Source organism: Puntigrus tetrazona, chromosome 8 (assembly GCF_018831695.1).
Source record: "Puntigrus tetrazona isolate hp1 chromosome 8, ASM1883169v1, whole genome shotgun sequence".
Classification (NCBI taxonomy): Eukaryota; Metazoa; Chordata; class Actinopteri; order Cypriniformes; family Cyprinidae; genus Puntigrus; species Puntigrus tetrazona.
Window position 1 is genome coordinate 5,618,064 of NC_056706.1, and position 21,089 is coordinate 5,639,152.

The 21,089-nt window shown below is 36.3% G+C and overlaps 1 protein-coding gene across 1 annotated transcript; it reads right to left on the reverse strand.

Moving 5' to 3' along the window:
* Positions 1-485: 485 nt before the first annotated feature.
* fnbp1a (formin binding protein 1a) lies at positions 486-20,694 on the reverse strand. Its single transcript, XM_043245988.1, is given in 17 exon segments — positions 486-2,021; positions 2,980-3,122; positions 3,402-3,529; positions 3,661-3,793; positions 4,375-4,484; positions 4,742-4,756; positions 4,961-5,090; positions 5,092-5,138; positions 5,819-5,998; positions 9,223-9,369; positions 9,476-9,604; positions 13,241-13,345; positions 13,699-13,761; positions 15,618-15,765; positions 16,146-16,202; positions 18,598-18,713; positions 20,381-20,694. Coding segments are annotated over 17 exon segments (1,905 nt in total). The 5' UTR covers positions 20,456-20,694; the 3' UTR covers positions 486-1,842.
* Positions 20,695-21,089: the final 395 nt, after the last annotated feature.

A 21,089-nucleotide genomic window follows, 5' to 3' on the forward strand; every position in this document is an offset into this window, starting at 1 on the left:
TGATGTTTAAAACGAGTCCCGTTTATCCCCAACATTTTTTTTTATAGTTTTCACATAACCGAACAGTCTGCACTGACAAATATTCATCGAGTCTAATGTCTTCGTGAGAAACTCCTCTTGGCTCCGAAGCAAGCCAGGCGAGAACGAGACATGTACACGGCACTTACTCTGTGCCTCAGCGAACAAACCTAAAGGCTCGGCTCTGACGGCAAGCAGCTACGGCACAAGGCTAAATACTCTAGGTCCATACGAGAAGCAAGCTTTTGCAAATAATCAGCACGCTAGTCATGAAAAAGATCGGTTTGCCTTCTTATCGGCAGACGAGAGGGTTCAGCGAAAGTGGTTGCGTTAAAAATGGAATATCCTTTCAGTTAGTCCCCCATTTGCCAGCTCTCTGACTACAGTTACAAGAGGAGGACGTTTCACGCAAGGACGCTTGCCCTGCCACTCCTGTGCCAGCCAAACACTTTTAGGGATCTGCAAAGAAAGGAACAGAAACAAAAAGCAAAAAAAAAAGAAACAAATAAAAAAAAAAAAAGAAAAAAATCACACAAGACATGTTAGAGATGCTGCACAAGAACTCCTGTACAACCGTTGATTCACAGACAGCAATGGGTTAAAAAAAAAACAAAACAAAAAAAACGTTCGGTAAACCGCGAAGCTCGACGTCGGAGCGCGGATGAAACGTGAATTAAAGAATTAAAGACGGTATAAAACCATACGAAAATTCTGCAGGTATTTAGCTCGCGACAATATCAAGCGTATTTAACAGCTGCTGATAAAGCTACGGACAAATGACGCAGCAATAAATAGCCTATCTGCTTTTACGGCATGCACATAGAGCGGTATTCCTGCTGTAAGCACTGCTAATACACACCGCCACCACCACCTGGAAAATCCTTATTTAACTTCAAGTTTTCCATGCTGGTCAGTGTACTAATATCATGCATCTTTTGAATTATTGCTTCAACGCTCACTACACTGAAAGGCATCGCGTTAACTACGGGTTCACGAGTATATTTTTTTTACTTCTAAAGTCGATCTTCTTTTTTTCTTCTGCAAAGCTAGCAAGAAGTCTCACGGAGGCATGCATTAATTACTTCAGCTCTTCGCATTTAATGATTTGCGTTGAAATCGGATGCGATTTTGCCGTTGGGGGAAAGCGAAATAAAAAAGAAGAAAAAAAAAAATAAAATCCCGCGTATGTTCAGGATTTTTTGAGGTACAAGGATGTACACCAAAGTAAACGTACCTGAGAAAATACTCTATTCCGTCTCTCATGCGAAAGATTCTCTCGAGTCGGACATTTCGACGTCTTAAAAAATTATTCTAATTAAAAACACCAAGATTGCTACTTATTCTGTAGTTTGAAGGTCAAAATATTAGTAAGTAATTGCTTTTTATTGCCAGAAGGTTTTCGGAATATTAGCTTTTTGATATTTTCTAATCATTTCATTCTTAATCTAAAAGTATTTGATTGCTTGTAGATCGTTAAAAATATGAGCAAGAGTATCTACACGTCTTGGTTATAGCAGAAAACCACCATAATTCCAAGCTATAATGCTAAATATGAACGTGATATGTTGGTAAAGCAGCCGTTTCCATCAGATATATCAAAATTACAGAGCAGCTGTCTTTATTGCCTAACTGACTGTACCCTCGTGGATGCAGAACTTCTTTAACACTGATAAGGTCTAAGGGAGAAATGACAATGGCAACTTGAACTTGTAAAAACAGGAAGTACGCTGCTGTCTGCTTCCTCTGTTCATTGAGAACATTTTCACGATGTCTAGTTAAACTGCGTTCACTAAAAACGCTTTCCGGGTGTTCAGTGAAGTGGGATTAAATGTATGTCATAGCACCTTTGGCATTCGTGTCCAAAAAGAGTTTGATGTAGGATGTGGGCACGTATCCTTCCTCATCCTCGTTTCTACGGACACGGGTCCAACCGTCACCCTTATCTTCCTCGATTACGTACAGCATCTCGCTCTCTGCCATGGATATGGTACCTTCGTTCTGACCTGCAGAAACAAAACCGGGGAATGTGGGTTTCCAAAACAATGCCAACTCAAAAAAATATATATATATTTTTATAAATGTATATTAGCATTATTATATAAGCCTTATCTAATAAAATGTTGACTTGTTCGTATATTACTTTAATGTTGAATGCAATCAGTAACATATAGTTACTCTCATCCTAAATAACTTACTAAAAGTAAACAATAATAATAGCATAAAAAAGTTTTTTAATTTATTAGTTATTTTCATAAAAACGAGAAGTTATTATTTTAGTAAGTTATTTTAATTACCTTTTATAAATATTTCAATATATAATTATAGTAAAAAAAAAAAAATATATATATATATATATATATATATATATATATATATATATTTTTTATTTTATTTTATTTTTGTTAGGTTTTTTAACATTTATTAAAATTTGTTTGCCATTTTTCTACATATAAAATCTAATTTCTACATAAAATTTGCGGCAGTTAAAGGTAATATTTGTCAAATTAGCTTGTAAACAATTAGAAGTATTAGAAGAAAATTGCGTACATAAAATTCATGAACATACGAAAAGAAATGGGGCGTACGAGTCTCTTTCAGATCTATGAATCACAGCTCAATGTTTCAACCCTCTGCTAATAATCAATATCATTAACACATAAAATATCATCATAATTTAGAGCAGCGAGCTGAAAGAACAGCTTTCATTTTCAAAAACCTGCAATACTCCGACAACAAAAAGCGATTACGTGTGCTCAAACCCTGACGTGATGCTAAGCGCCTTTCCACGCAAAAAGACGTTTTCATAAATACGAGCGCTTTCGTGGATATAAGCATAAGGAACCCTCTGCGATCAAATCTGAGCTCAAATGAGGCCCCAGAAACTTTTAAAAAATCCCTAGAATTCCTGACATGAGTCGGAAATCCTTCGGAAAGACGATCCAGTTCGTGTTTTTCTGTTACCTTCAAACGGATAAAGTGCTTTGCATGTTCCGATGGTGGGTAAAGGCTCCTCGTCGTCAAATTCGTCATCAAACTCGGTACTGCGAGATTTGAACTGCATCGTGGTCTCTGTGCTGGGGTCTTCCGTGTAGCTGCCATCCGGACTATGTGCAGAAGACATGCAATACGTAAAACAGACCAAATTAACTTTGACGTTATAGTCAGATTACACACTTAATGATAGTATTGATAGCCTTAAACAGCACGAACACCACGTTTGTCTTTTTGACTTAATTCCACTTGCTAGTTTTGCCAATGTCAAAAATTTCAGGAACGCGTTTGTGCGAGTTGTGAAACTTCTCGTTAAAGGAGGCCAGTGATATTTGTGTCGTCTCTTTCAGTGCATGATGTTTGGTAGCCCTGCTGTCTAGGGACTGAAGTACCTCTCTCGGTTTTGACCGTAGTTGTTAGTAAGAGGAGTGTTGCCCTGCGAGTCAAAATGACTGCTCTGTCTTCTCTGAGACTCGGATCCCTTTTCAAGCAACTTCCTCTCTACCTCCATCAACCAGCCCTGAAAACAGAAAAACGACAGGTTCTTCGGTTCATTTCTAATCATTAACGGCCAAACTGCGTCATTCACTTTCATTAAAACTCTCTTGGATCACAAAATTCATGCTTTAAACCAACTTTTAAGGGCCTCACCTCAAATTTATGCGCCTCAAGCTGCAATTTTTCCAAGCTTTGTGTGATTTCTTCTAACCGTGGATCTATACTGTCTGGATCCCCCAAGTGAGGATTCTTAATGTAAACATCTTTCATTTTAGTCAGGGCGTCCCTGCAAAGAATTACAAGAAGTGTTAGTAAAAACAAGAGGCATGTGCATATGAACCACATCTGTAACAATTATGTAATATATTGTTCTAAATTTTGGGGTTGGTAATTTTTTTTTTTTTTTTTTTTTGTGGGTAATGTTTTTGAAATTATTCAAAGATTGATTTATACGATCGTAGATACAGTAAAAGCTGTAATACTGTGAAATATTATTACAATTGAAAGTAAGCGTTTTTAATGATCCTGTATTTTATAATGTAATTTATTCATGTGATGCAAAGCTGAATTTTCACACGGTCCATCAGAAGTCATTCTAATATGTTGATTTGCTACTCAATGAACATTTATTATTGAAAACAGTTGTGCTGTTTAATATTAATTGTGAAACTGAAACTTTTTTAAAAAAGGACAGTTTAGATCAATTTAAGGCATCCTCGCTGAATAAAGGTATTCTTTGAAAAATTATTACCGACTCCAAACGTTTGAGCCGTTTAATATATAAACAATTTGGTGCATGATGATGAGGTATTTGGCAGAAAGTAAGGCTGATACTATTCCCAGCACGGCAGCTACTGGATGATTTACCTCTGATCCATCTCTTTCTGGACGTCCTTGTTAATGTCATTGAGCTTGGCTTGCAGTTTTTTCCTCCTCTGCTCAGGAGGCAGATGACTGTAGTCCTCCTGGCCTGTTCCCTGAAGGCAGACAGAAAGTTAAGAGTGAAACGTAGCAAATTAAACAAACGTAAAATGTTAAAATATAGTCCCTGAAAACTCTGCCCATCACATATTAGATAAAACAAAAATTAAAAATTGGCTTCGTGCGACAAGTTTGCTTATTCATCTAAACTTCTTTAAGCATTGTAACTGGAGGAAATGTCAAAATAAAATAATAAATAAATGTGAAAAGGTTAAAGGCAGATCTTAGGGATTTTATAGCAAGTCAGACTTACCAGCTTTAGAGAAAGCTGTGAATGTTAAGACAAGAAAGATGCGTTAGAGGAAACGGTTAATACATAGTTACACAGCTGTTAAGACGGATATGTTGAGGATGGTGTTGATCAAAAGCATGAAAACGAGACGCACATCCACGCATAACTTTTGTTTTGAATTTTTGGAGTCGTCCAATCAGATCGAGACGCTGAGGTGACGTTGGCGGCTCGTGAACTTACCCCGCGTTTCAGGCTCCGCAGGCAGTGCATTTTGTGTTTGGTGCCCATGAAGTCGTTGAGGCGCTGGCTGAGGGGCTCCTTGGGCTGCTGCGGGGACTGGGGGCCGTTGGGGAGGCCGTCCGGGGACGGGAGGTGGGGAGGGGAGGGGGCTGTCGGGCGACGCTAACAAAGACATAAGCTACAGATGAAGGTGTGATGGAGCACATTGAGAAATGGAATGGAGGAAGACAGAAAAAGAGAAGATGAGGAGAGACACCCTTTCAAAGGCGAAGAAAATGTTCTTGCATTACAACAAACTTTATTCAAGTGAATGCACGTAGGTTTTGTGTTCAAATATTTTCCTTTATCCAATCGTAATATTTTAAGATAATTGATATAATTAATTTTCATTTTATTTTAATATATTTAATCTTATAAATCATCAAAATAACTAAATTCTATTACAAACAGCATGAAACTGTCATTGTAAACACTCCTAAATAGCAATAAAACTCTCTGAACATAAATAAGATGATTCATATTCGGTTACTAAATCTACAAATCTTGCAATAAATAAGCACCGCAGTTTCTTTTATGTGCTTATTTGTGATTTTATTAGGTTTTCACGATCCAGAGTATTCATTTTTTCAAGCTTAAATACAGTTGAAATATTAAAACAACTGCTTTCCTAATGCATAAACAGATAAACGATATAATCAAAACTACAAGAGTGCATAACAAGCCGCATGAAACTAGTTGCATAAAATAGCCACTGCAAACACTCTGTAATAGCGATGAAACTTACTTAGCATGAATTATTTATTGAGTTTGTTCCTGTTCTTTTGTTTGCTTATTTGTGACACCCGTCTGAACCTGTACCTTATTTCTCTTGAGTAAAGGCCACAGTTTGCTTCTGCTCCGGCGTCTGCTCTCTCCACGAGCGTTCAGGAAGCTCGATTCCGACACTGCCCTCTTCATCGACACGCTGTAGTCCTCAAACTCCACATCACCCGGCGGCTCAAAGCCCGACTTGTACGATTCTACAACTTGCTTACTGTCCTGAGATTAAAAACAGCAGTAAAGAATGTCAGGCTTTGTGCTGTAGCAGAAAAATAAAGAGTTTAAGATGAAACCTCAAACTAGATACGTTTACAATCGCTCTATTTAATGGCACAAACTGTTGCATTTAAGAAAGATACGTCACTTTCTGTTCACACCTTCTGTTCACTGTAATCTACACCTTGATACATTTGAATATGATATGAAATATATGCGATTATAGTTAAAATCTATATATAACCTTCTGCAGAACTTTCCTGTGCACAATATGAAAACATTCAATGCATTATGAAGTCATTCAGCTGGAAAGATTCTTCAGATGTTTTTGTTGAATTGACTTCGAAATCAAACTGAACTGTTCAGTTCTTTGCTGATTCAGAGAAGTGAAAGGTTCTTTTAGGGGTCATTGGAATCTTTACTTCCAAAATGATTTCAAAAATATAATATCTCCTCCTTTATGTTGCCATCAAATAAAACAAAAAGCAAAAGCAAAATAAACAAAAGCTTGCAATGCTTGCCTATATATATTAGTGCTGTCAGACAATTAATCGCAGTTACATAATATATATGTACTGCATATATTTACTTATAGTATAAATTATATGAACATACATACATACATACATATATATATATATATATATATATATATATATATATATATTATACAGACAAATATATACAGAACACACAAAAATAATGCATTTTTTATTTGTTATTAATTGCGTTTGGATGTCTGACAGCACACACATACGGACATATATATATATATATATATATATATATATATATATATATATATATATATATATGTGTGTGTGTGTGTGTGTGTGTATATATATATATATATATATATATATATATATATATATATATATATGTGTGTGTATATATATATATATATATATATATATATATATATATATATATTATTATCTTCATTATATTATATTGAAGATATTCATTCTATTAAATTATTCAATGAAATAACTTGATTTAGGGTGGAAACACTAAAACACAGAAACACTGGAAACACAGATCCCTCCTTCAAACAGACATCATAATTATGTACTACAGACAATGAGACGCACATCCACTATAGAAATAAGACTGCTGCAAATCCCCTCCGTCTAATCCCACTGCTGCTGTTCAGGTCAGACCAAGAAACTATTTTTAGCATATATACAGTATACGTGGCATCCATGACCCTACACTGTAAACAAATGACTTTCTACAGCTGGATGTTTTTATGGCGGTCCACTTCATATGGCCAGCACGCCATCTCTGAAAGGACACACACACACACACACACAAGCACACACACACACACAGTCCAGAAGCCACAGAGAGGCTTAAGTCTTTGTTGCTAAGCCACTTCAAATCTGCTGCAAAACCCGGCTCATATGAGTCAATTAGTGCTGCGGTGGAAATTAGACTCCCCATCTGCCATATTTGGACAGGACGGCGATGGCCACATGAGCGCTGGATCGGGATTTAGCAGATGAGACAAACAACAAGCACATCAGCCCTGTTAGCTGCCAGCAATTCCCCCGCAGCTGTAAATTATTGATGGTAACCTGGACGACGTCGCTCTGTGACGATCACCCCTCGTTAGCTTGTAAGTGGGCCAGCATTAATCACAGAAATCCAGTCAGCATTTTGAACTGGTATATTATTCATCTGCCGGCTTCATTTGAAAAAGTTAATTCCCCCCATAACTGGAAAACTCTGCTTTCACACATCATAATCCTATCTGTGATGAAGTGCATTAACAAGCCATCGTATTAAATCTTATTAATTATTCTCCCCCTTATTTCTTATTCCTTTTTCAATTTTTCAGTGTACTACTTTTTACATTTATTTTTATTAATTTTTTTCAGCAAGGATGCATTAAAATGACCACAAGTGATTTAAGTAAAGACATTTATACAGACATAATGTCACAAAATATTTGTTTTTAAAGGTGCCGTAGAATACATCGATACAGTATTTTAAATTGTTCTCTGATATCTACCTAGAAGGCATGTGGCTTAGTTAAGGGCAAACATGATCCAAAAAATGGTTTTAAATGTCCATTTACAACCCTAAAATTTGTCCCTAGAATGAATGGGTCTGTTATTACCTTATTTGGAAAGGTCATGAATAATAATGTTGAGCTCTGCTCTGATTGGCTGTTTCAGCAAACTGAAATGAGGGAGGCTGTGAATGAGGGTGCGGACACAACCTCTATGTTACCAGATCCAGCTGTTGTAAGCGTTTTTGGACTTGTCTTTTCTACTTTTTTGAGTTAATATAGTAGGACATTGCAGTATAGCGCCAGCGATATCGTTATCTAATCTTTTTATATCTGGCAACACTGCATGAATTGGCTCTGCAGGTCTAAAACAAGGGTTGGTATACGTTATACAAAGTCAATGTAATGTAATGTCACAGTCTGTGCCATTTACATAAAGAGGAGGAAACAATGGTGAATGAGGCTCAAAGTCCTTTCAAGTTCAAAACTGTGTACTACGCCAAGGTAAATACAATTTTGCATTCTTTGGCACCTTTAAACAAATGCGGTATTATTCTTAAAATTCTACATAAATGGTTTACGGAAAAATATGAAACAGCATAACTGTTTTTATCATTGATAATAAGAAGAAATAGTTCTCAAGCAGCCAATCAGCATATTAGAATTATTTCGGAAGGATCATGTGATACTGAAGACTAGAATATTGATACTGAATTCTACTTTGCATCACAGGAATAAATAATATTTTAAAATATATTAAAACATTATTGTAGTAATATTTCACAGCATTGCTGTATTTTTGATTGAAGTGAATGCAGCTTTGGTGAGCATAAAAAAAGCACATTCTTGAGCAAATAAAATTATTCATTAAAGAACTGCATTTTTTTATGGACAGGAATTAGACTCAGATTACTACTTAAATCCGAAGTGTAATATTCGTGCACTAAGACTGATTCGCAAATCTTTTTGACAGAACCGAGTCACTAGTTCATGAGTTCAGACGATCAGAGATGTGTGTTTTTTAAATGAAAAAACAACTCTAAACAAGAACCTCGATTCTCATCCACGCCTGAAAAAAAAAGTATTTTATGGCTTTAGAAAAGATTTTCGCTGAATGGGATTTTCCAGCGGTAGGCTGATCAACAGATGGCTATGTAATCCGGAACCACGGTGCATTTTCAGCACAAAGGAGTTGCAGCCATTAACGTACCATTTTAGGCTCGATGGATTCAGCTGCCTTGGTCATGCCGTCTAGACACTTGCTGACGATGGGCAATACTTTACGCTCGACCTCGGTGTACACCCGCATGCTCTCCCTCACTCGGCCCACCCGCCTCTCCTCCATCTCCTGTATCCTCTGCAAGCCAAAAAACACATCAGCATGGTCCATCTGGCATAAAAATAAACCCGTTTGTCATTTATAGATATTAGAACGCATTGATTTTCTCAAGAGAGACGCGTACCTGAAAGATATGCGGTATAAGCGTGTAGTAGTGCTCATGTTGGTCCTTGTTGAACTTCTGCAGGTAGGTCAGGTACTCGTTTTTACTGTCCTCTGCTATCTGATGTCTCATCTGAGCTTGCTGTTTCGCCTAGATAGACAGAAAACACGAGAGACAGACAGCGGAAAAGACATCAAGATCCTTTCCACAAGGCTGACATCAGAACGAAAAGGGCAAGGACTGACGCAAAAAAAACGATCACCTTTGTGACACGACACAAGTCGACAAACACTTAGAGTCAATTAGCAGATTACAGAAAGATATAAGCGTAGCCTGGTGTCAGCTTCAGATCGATACAGTCAGAGATCTACGCGCTTAACCAAAGGCTCTGCGCAAGAGCGAGAGAGGACAAACAACGCAAACATCACAAATCAAACACGGAAATATAATCGAATAATGTACTCGGGGGGGGAAAATAACACAGCTGAAGTCCTATGTTTATCAATCATTTATTCAGCAGGTTTGCGAGTCATAGTTTAACTGATACGTGAGTGATTTCCAGCAGACCGTTTCGTTCAGATATGAGTATGAGATGTAAATAATTGGCTTTGCACGACGTTTAGTAAGCATCCACTCAACAATACACGAAAACAGAAAATGTGCCTTATCCAATAACAAGGTTGCTGGTTAATTTACTGCAGGACTGATACATGATGGTGTTCGTACATTTTTATGTTATATAAGCAGGCAACATTGTAGAATGATGCTTTAATAACAAAATAGTGATATACTGTATCGTTTATGATTACACTCTTGCTGCAAGGAAGCTATTTCAATATTTTCACTTATAATTTGAAATGTTTGTATTTTTTTTGTTAACAAAATAAAAACTAGCGGAATAATGAAACAACCTTTAATTAAATTATCAAATTAAATCCAAGTAGTGCAAATGTGTGTGTATATGTGTGTGTGTAACTTGAAATATTTAATATGGATTCTATTTAAAAGCAAACTACTAAATATAAATAATTAAATGTTTATGTATATATACATACATATACATATTACATTATTTATACATACATACATAAACATACGTAATTATTTATACATATTTAGTATTTTGCTTTGGAATAGAATCCATTAAATATTTCAAGCTGCATGTTTTGTTAATGGTGTTTAAATAGTTATTTTGAAAACTTAAAAGTAATTTTGTTACTATAACTCATGGTAGTCTTGTTTAAATAGTAAGTCAAAATAAGTACTTTGATAGTACTTTAGGTTCATTCAAAATTGAAAATTCATTCTCGCATTTTAGCAAACAGTCGCTACAATACAAATTAGTTCAAAACGAGGAAACACATTTGCAAACATGACCACAGTTTACTAAAACGAGGCCATGATAAATGTGCATTTATTTGTATGTGCATGTGCAGGTTCTGTAGAAATGGAAGGAAATGGGATGCATTGCATTGTGGGATATCTTTCTGATTGTATATGGCACACTTTGGGTAATGTAGGTTAGGTACTCCATTACATATACAGTAAACAAACAGCATGAATGGTATGGTGGTGTGCTACTGATGAAGAAGACTTTGGCAAGAGGAACACGGTGGTGTACCAACAGTGTGTGAGAAAACAAACACACATACACACACACACACACACACACAAAAAGAAAAAAATGACAAGGAATGTTCAATGTTGTTCCAAAACAAAAGTCAAAATGGTCCAAATTAAATGCACCAGACATCCAATCATCATGCATACTAACTAAACACATACAGCAGACCAAAAAAGCGTTTGAACACTTCTGTGAACCGCAAAAATTTGTGAACGTCATTGCATTAAACACAAAACATAAAACCTAGCTGCGTATGCAAAATAGTTCAATGCTTTTCTCAGAATCACTTTTCTTTTAAACAGCTGGTGTTTTGGTGATTTAAAAAAAAAATTAAGTTCTCCTAAAATAACCACAGACGTAGTTCATCATGTTAATTATGAACACGCTCCATATATATTTTATCGGTGGTGAACAGCATATCTACGGTTAATTATTTAAAAGTGTGCTTCTGCCACTTAATTTAATGCAGTGAAATTCATAGGTTTTTTTTAAGTGTCAAAATGCTTTTTGGGGCCACTGTAAATAAACAACCGCATGTACATGAACCAGACAGTGTGCACAGACTCTCAGACTCAGGACTTTTTGTGGTTGACAGTAAATTGTGCGGTAATAGCTATTGATTTTTGTGAAATCAGTCTCCGCTGTAACCCTTACAACGTAGCCCATTTTCGCAATCGTAATGCATTTTAACGTCTTCCATGACAAGTCTTATTCTGTACATTTGTACATGGTGAATACAGGAAAGATTCGCTGCAAGCATAGACGTGAACGTAACAAAAGCTAAAAAACGAAAAACAATGAGAATTACGACAAACACTCTTTGCTGATATGGGTAATACACCGAACAAGTTAACAAACTCCCCACCGACAAAGACGACTCTTGGTTCAAACCTACCTTCAGAGAACACCGCTTTAAGACATGTTAAAAAACAAAGACAGAGTCGATTAGTGTCACAGACACACTAATAACAGGTTACTTAAGAAGACATCTATACATGGGCAAAACCAAATCTCTTCAATTGACCTTAGATTCAAAACAAATGGCTGCTGCCATATTAGTTGTCTTTGTTTCCTATTGTCAAAGCTAGCTTTGTTTCCGTGGCGTGTGAGCTTATTTTTTATTCATTATTATTTTCTATCATTATTGAACATCAAAAAATTCATTTTGTAAATTATATATTCAGAGTATTTTTAAGTATTTATAGTTTTTAGATGGCTTAGTAAATTATAAGTACTACATTTTTTATTATATGTTATATAAAATTGTTATTCAATTTTATAAAGTATATATATATATATATATATATATATATATATCTTTCTTTCTTCTAATTAATATATTTTTCTCTGAACTAATGATTCATTTTAACAAAAATTCCCTAATCATTTTGTCTCGAATGACTGAAACACACCAATTAAACTTGATGCTGTCAAACAATTAATTGTAGTTATTGTTTACATGTGTGTATTTATTATGCATATATGAATGCACGCACATGCATACATAAATGTCAGATAACTGTTTATTTTATATATTAAATATATTTATTTAAAATATATATTGAATATAAATATAGACATGTACACGTGTAAATATTTTCTAAATATATGCTGCATATACTGTAAAACATTTATTTTGGACGCGATTAATCTCAATGAATTGTTTGACAGCACTAAAGCCTCCCAAATCTAGCGTGACGTCATGACGTTAAAGTTAAAATTTGAAAAAGCTGTCTTCAAACCCTAATACTTGCGAGTAACAAATAAAGGAGAGCTTGCAACACTAAACTAATTAGTAATTTTGCTAATTAGTAATGTATGATACACTATCTGATATATTATCACCCCAATGCCAAAAAACTACAACAACAACAAAGCATTAGCAGGTACCAATATGATAATATTTTTTTGTGCTTGCTGTCCAAGGTCATTTTCTGCAATACTGGGAAGGTACTGTAAGGTAGGAGCAGGTGAGGTATAAGGTATGAGGAAGGCAGGTTCGTAGTCAAACTCGACATGGCTTATATCAGCATCCGTCACCACCGCCCCATTTCAAAGAGGGTTCATCCACACAGACTCACAGAAAAGGATGAAAGCAGTCATGGAGAATGAAGGGTTTGTGATAGGATCTGTCTCTTCTCACGCACGCATGCGATCCATACCTTTTCCACATCTGCTTTAGTCACGTTAATGTCGGCGTCCATCTTGTCAAAGTAATGCTGAGCGCGATCCGCTTCCTTACAGTCTCGCTCGAATCTTCTTTTACTCTGAAAGAGACAGAAACGTAACATTCAAACACATTGCATTAAAATGAGAAATGAACGTTTTGGATTTTATACACTGTCACGGGACCGAAAAACGTAGCAGCGCTGCTTCTACTTTATATATTTACCCTTAGTTTTATGTTTTTATGTATTAAAACCTATAGCTGTAGCTTCTTTATAGTTTGTTTTCAAAGAGGCTCGTCTTTTACAGGCACCTGTGGCTCATTTCAAACAAGTGTTTATTGTACAAGGCTGACTGGTCCTAGCTCGTATCTTAGGCAGGTGATGAAAGAGAGGCCAGTATCAGGAAATATTTGAATATTAACACTATGTTCTGTTCAGTTAAATTGACTCACCGATTCCAGCTGCTTCCAGGAATTCTCAATGTGTTGTTGAGCTCTGCGGCCATCGTGGAAATGCTTGAGGAAAGAGATACAAAAAACACATCTCAAATTTAGCACAAATTCTCTTTTGCTTGCGATTCATGCATTTATTTATTTATTATTACAATTTAAAATACATTTTGAAATACATAAACGTCATTACTCATCATTGTAATATATATATTTGCTGCATAAAGCGCATATCTTAATATCATTTATGTTGGCAACAGCTGTGCTGCTAAATATTTTTGTGGAGCTACACATTTTAGGATTCTTTGATAAATAGAAAGTACTTTGCATAATTACAGTTTACGTTCCTCTGTAGAAAATACGAACAAAATGGGCACAACTTTGTTAGAAAACTAATAGTTGCTGCATATTTGCCAACAATTATACTGAAGGCTCACCCAAAAATGTACATTTTATCATACATTATTCATTGTCCCTAACCTCATTATTTTATTTTTTAATGAAACCTAAAAGGAGGTTTTCCATTCAAACTGGACAGTGAGCAAAAAGCATCAGAATAGTAGTCCATACTTGTTTACATACATACATACATATATATATATATATATATATATATATATATATATATATATATATATACACATATATATATATATATATATATATATATATATATATATATATATATATATATATATATATATATATATATATATATAATTAACTGAATTTCTTGGTGGTAAAAAGGTTTAATCTGGGTATTATTTATATTGTACAATTATTTATTTTATATTTTTGGCTGTTTATACTGGAAACAACCCATCAGAGACTGTATTTCCTGGTGGTAAAAGAGATTAATCTGGTTATTATTCATATTAAAAAACTAAATGAACACTCCTGTTAAACAGCTTGTTGTTTATACTCGACACAAACCATGAGAGACTGCATTTTTATCTTTAAATAAAGCACTCCATTTCATATTAAGAAATTCTATTTCAGTTCTTGCAGAGTCATGACAACTATCACAGTTTGGCTCATTTTTGTGTTACATGTCCTTTTAAAATATTACGCTGAAAAGACATTTAATTGGAATCTAAGCTGATTAAACGAAATGTGAGACAATCAAGCCAGACAGCAGCTGCTAGAAAGATTATATTCCAGAGCTATCGCCGAATCCAAATCCCTCGTCATTCCATAAAGAATTCAATTACGGAAGCAAAGACGTACTCATGTACAATAAATGTTAATTGACTGTAGAATTCCTCGCTGGAACACAAATCGTTTATTTAGGGGCTCTCATTAACGTACACGTCACTGACAAACCAGCACAGGCGATCGCTTGTGTCTGCCCACCCACGGCATACCATAGCTCTCTTTATGAAAAATACATAAAGACCACTTTCTCTCGGTGTGACATTTGAGCACAAAAGACAGACAAAATGCATCAGCGGAGGTCGGAGGCGAACGAAGCCTCCCTCAGCTCGAGCGTGGTGGCGTTTTACTCCGCTGTCATATTACTTCCAGCCACCAGCCTCAGACAGAGGGCTCCTGAACCCGCGCGAGAACCTTTAGACAAGAGAGGCCGAGAGCTGGGGGGGAGGGCGACCTTCTCAAACTCCACTGACCTGAATACATGACCCACATTGGTTCTGGCTTCATTCCACGGAGCTGGGAGAAATCATAAACACAATAATACCATATTCCTATGCGATTAACCCTGGATTTGTAAGAGGTGAGCGCTGTGCTGGAGAACAGAGAAGGAATTATTTTTTGTGGTTTCGCGCGTGTCGATTTACGTTATTGAGGGATTTGATCGTTTGGTTGGAAAAGATCGACTCTTTAAATGGCCTCTGGAAAACCGGGAGTAGGCGGTTTTCGGTTATGGTCGTAATGATGAAAGTGTGGAAAAGACGTGCTCGTACCGATTTGCGTTCAGCCTTCAGTTCTTGAGTGTAGCGGCTCAACTCTGCGATTATCTGAGTGGACAGGTTTTCGGCGATGACCTCGTGTTGACCCGCGTAGTCGTTCAGCTCATTTAAAGTCATTAGAAACGCTCTACATGTGGTATACCTGATAGGACAAAGGTAAAAAAGGTGATCCATCACAAAAAAAGCAAGGTGAGACATTATAGGTGTGGCAAAACGAAGCTTAAAATAAATTCAAAACCAAAAACAGTAGTGGTCTGGCCGATACTGATGTTAATATGAATACTGGCTTATATAATGACAAATTACATTTTGCACACAATGAAAATTCAGCTTTGCAAATCAAAACTAAATGAACAAAAAATTATTTTGGATTAAATAAATAAAACCTTGTTAGGCATAAGAGACTTTAAAAACCACGGAAATCTCGCAGACCCTAAAGTTTTAAACAGCGGTATGACATAAACTGTTATCATATCAAAACATATGTGTATGATTTATATCTGCCACAAAGTTCTGACTCACTTGAATTCCTCCTCCTCTTTAGAGTTCTTCTTGAGCTGATACTTCTTGGACAGATTCCTATAATAAGAAAGATGAGACACTTTATTCTATAAAGCAACTCAAAACGAGCAATATGTAAATTGCGTTAGTATGAACCTTCTCAACACTGGCTGAACCAATGGTGAGAGTTTTATCTCTTTGCTTAACCAAAGGCAGACAGAGTGAGTATTAAGTCATTTTTTAAGTTATTTTTGCAATTATGCTTGGTCATCAGTGGTGCATAAACTGCTCATTTACATAGAAATTTAAAAAACGGTTACTCTAACATAAATGTAGCAAACATTTCTTCCACCAAAAAAGCTAAGCAAACCAAGACATTTGATTTTAAAGGTGTCTTTGTTTCCCGTTCATTTTAATGAGTGAAATTGCGCACATCGCTGACAAATAAGATCTAATGGTGCTTGTGGTGCAACACGAGACTGCAGCACCAACGAAAGCTAATATTGTCGCCGTCAGAGTAATCGTATCATCCCACTGAACAAGGCGTCCGATTCATGAGGCTGACCTTTGTCGATCAGTACAGGAAGAAGAAAAAATGACACAGTGCAAACAAGAAAACCACTGCTTTATACACAAACAATCCCGTGATTAATTTCAAGAGGGCCTATAAATGGCTTAAAATCAATTACGGTGGTGAGAGCGCATGCTGATGGTGCCGCCCCCTCGATGCTTTTTCCTGCAGCTTTCCTTCACTCTATCTCTCCCTCTCTCCGCACACACCCAACGGTACCTCCCAGGAGTCTGACGTGTTGCTAGGCAGATCACCATCTTGCAGTTTCTTGACAAGACCACACCGATGCAGTCGCTTCATTGTCTGCTAGTTTCCCTACGATTGGCCTAAATGGGCCGCCCTATGCGTCAACACGCAACGGCAAACGGGAAAAGAGGTTGATAAAGCCATAAACAAATCCTCATTAGAATAACCCAACCCAGCGGTTTTTAAAGGACTATTATTCTTCGCTCAGACAGATCCACGTCGATGCCGTTTATCTGCTAACATGCGCTTAGCGCTTAATAAATCTTTCACCCGTGGCTGCGATCTGAACAAAACAAAGAAAAAAAAAAAAAAAGCCTCTGGGAGATGCTGTGAATTGAAGACTCTTTCTTGAGAGCGAAATACGGTCTGACACAGTTCTTAAAAATAACAACAACGCACGGATTGAGGGAAAGAGGATTTTCTCTTATGCGATCAGAAAATGCTAACAGAGAGGGCCTGTTTGTTGCACTGCGAGCAGCGCTGCTGTGAGCTCCAGCTGTGGGGTTTATTATAAACGCTGAGGTTTCTCTGTGTATGTCTTTGAGATGATGCTGGTAAGTCATCCGGCGTCCTCGGGGTCAACATCTCCAGTGGAAACGACTGCTTAATAAACCCAAAATGCAGCCAGCAAGAAATATTACAGAATCAGTGGTAGATAATAGAATGTGGGTCAGAGCCGTGGAAACCCAGTATCCATGGCAATACACGTCGGACATGTGACCTGTTTTATGTTTGTTCTCACTGACATAATACCTTGTCCTCATAACACCATACATAATACCTAATCCTCATAAAACACCTCATAAAAGTATTTTGAATATTTAAAATTGAATATTACTGCGAATTATAATGCAGGTATATTTAGACAAAAATCTGTCAGGATCAAAAAAAATATTCACTAGATTATCCAAAAATAGCAAATGTCACATGAGCCATTCATTTTTATTGAATTTCCAGCAAAATTAATTATATTGTATACAACCACACCACTTCAAAATTCTATTATTTTGTTATTAGTGCTGGGCAACGATTATTCACCATTAATCACGTTTAAAATAAAAGTTTGGGTGTAAATAATATATGCGTGTATATTTATTATGTAGATATAGAGACACATATATGCAGCATATATTGTGAAAATATTTACATGTATATATTTATATTGATATAATTTATATTATATATAGATTTAATATATAACATATTTTTCTTACACATATACATGCATGTGTGCGTATTTATATTATATATTGTATTATATTTATTTAGGATGTGATAAATTGCAGTTAATCGTTGTCCAGCACTGTTAGTAATATTTTATAACATTTAAAAAAATATTATTGATTATATTACAACAAAACACTCAAACTGAATTGAGCTGTATAATAACATTACTGTTTCCAGAATAGTTTCATCGGCATTGAACTGAAGTAAATCAACATTAAATCTGAATTTAGGTAAATAATGATGCTATTCTCTTCTGTAGAGCTGCTTTACAGCTGAAACCCAAGCTGTTTCAGAATCGATGCTTTTTAAAACATTCATATTTACTTTTATATATATTACCGTGGAGATGCACTTTACATCTATTTCATCCTAACATTGCCTTAAACTAAAGAACCACAAATATGAGCCACAGATTTGTCTTTATCTTACCTGATCTGTTTAGCATAGCTCAGTTCAATTTCAGACCGCTCCTTCACAAACTTGGTGTAGCGTTCCAAAAACTCAATGCCCCACTGAGTGTGTTTCTCCAAATTATCAAACTGATCCTGCAAAAGACGAAAAAACACCCGACCGAAAGTTAACGTGCGACCAACTAACCCTTTAAAGCGTCTCGCGTTCATATAACGTTGACAAAATATGAAATTGCAATGAAGGTAGGGTGCCAACGGAACACTTTAGGAGATAGAAATTATAGATTTTGCCTCTGATGGATTTGATATAACTGCGAAAGAGGGCCCAAAGGAGAGATATCAAAATACCCTCCGAATGAAAGCCATCCCATATAATTTCATGAGTTTGCAGTATTCTCTGACATTGGCGATGTGTCAGATCCATTATTCAGCACTGCTGGCCCTCCAGCCGTAATAAGCCTAATTCTTATCGCTATATACACAGTACAAACTTCATCCATCACGGAGCATTTAACTTGTTTTGAAACCTATTAACCGCTAGGTTACTGTTACAAAACATATCGATCTGAATCTCCTGTGACATCCATAATAGAGCTTATAGAGCATTTTACCATTCGAATAGCCAATCTGAATAACGATCGGCCCTATTGCTTATTGTTAGTTATTTAACTGTTTTATCCACTGCAACATTTGCGTTTAATGAACAATGTCTTAAACGTGTGAAAAGTGTAACTTTTCCTTATTAAATTATTAATTATAGTCAACTACGGGGGCATTGTTGTTATATCAACTCGTGTATGAATGCTGTAATTCAGTGTGGTTGTTTAAATAACTTTTATACCATCCCATATCGTATAAATGCGATGATGTAAGGCTTTTAATTAGATTAAATGAAACTTGCTGATTCAGATGACACAAGTTCTGTCACTTAACATCCATTAACATGACCACAAATCAAACTCGGTTTTGGTCCTATAAATCCTTTTGAAATATTACCCTCGTAATATTTTACAAAGGCTTACAAGCTTCTAGTGTCACCTGAAGAGGGTGGTGGCTATTTAAGATGGTTTCACCCCATAACTTATTTCATGGTTACGATTTACCCCATATTTCCAAATTCCCCGGTCTCTTCTAAGCAAATTGCAACATATTAAGATTAAGTGGAAACTTGCATGGTCTAAATGTTTTGATGAACAGCCCAGATGTTAAACCACAGGCTACACAACCTTGAATATTTTATCCTACATTATGGTGTTGTTACTAGGTTAAGGTTGCATGATGTTACAGCCAGCAACGGACAGTCTTGAAAATATGAAATATTTAAGATCATAATAGAAGCTGTAACGTGCGGTGAGACAATATCACGCCATTACTTTCTTGCGTACACATTGCAACATCAAAGCTAAAAAAAGGACATGTATGGGAATAACCTGTGCACCTGCTCCAGCCTCATTCAGTTGCATGTGGTTAAAGACAGTATTAGCCCAGGATTATTGCCATCCAGGGTATTTAGTCAATGCTGATGGCTAATAATTGCCTTAAACGGGCTTTAGAGAGCATGCATTTGTTTGCATAAAATATCTGGACGTGCATGAAAAAGATTCGGCGCTAAATGAAAGATTTCAGTAACAGTAGCTGGAATCTGCGATGTGCATCACTGTAAAATGGGTGGCGCGGTGGGCTATGTATCTAATACCAATGGCCATATGCACACTGGTAATGGAGATGCTAAACATTTTGTGCACTATATCGGTTAATATCTTGCAGATGCATTCGCCTCAGTGTCTCGCGGCTGTACTCACCCACAGCTCCGTCCCCCAACTGCAGCTCATGGTTTCAAGGCAGTTCCTCCGCGATAATCCTCTGTTTGAATGCATGCGTGATTCTCGCTCAGAACCGGCTTTCAGATAAGAAAAATAACACCAACTGGTGTGGTACCGGCATATACCGTCAAGGGTTCGTGCCTCGATCGGCGAGTCCGTCCGTTTTCACCTCCGCATTCTGTAATTTGCCGATGAAACTGGAAATGAAGATAATGCCTATGTACCCGTGCACTCACGCGCCTCAGACAGAGCTAGACGGCCACGCGCAGAGCAGCACGCAGCGCCAAATCCACCTCACAACACCAGTTACTCACAGATAAACTGCGAAGATGTGTGTTAGTGCATTCGTGACACATTCGAACACAAAGGAAAATTAATGGGAACGATTTTTTTAATGTTTTATTTTTCCCCTCATTTCATTTCTTTCTTTGTCCCAATTCGACTGTAAAAAAAAATCTATTTTACTAGCTGTTCTCTAGCTGTTCGGTTTAGTGCCTGTATAGCGTACAAATCTGCTTTTGTAAAATAAAAAATTTTAATTAAAAAAATAAATAAAAAAAATACACACCAACAACAACCTAAGTTCTATACAGAAAACAGTTGTAACATTTTTATTTATTTTTTTGATAATGTGTAACTCATAACTAGTAAATGATAATAATAACACATTTATAACAAACTTTTAAAA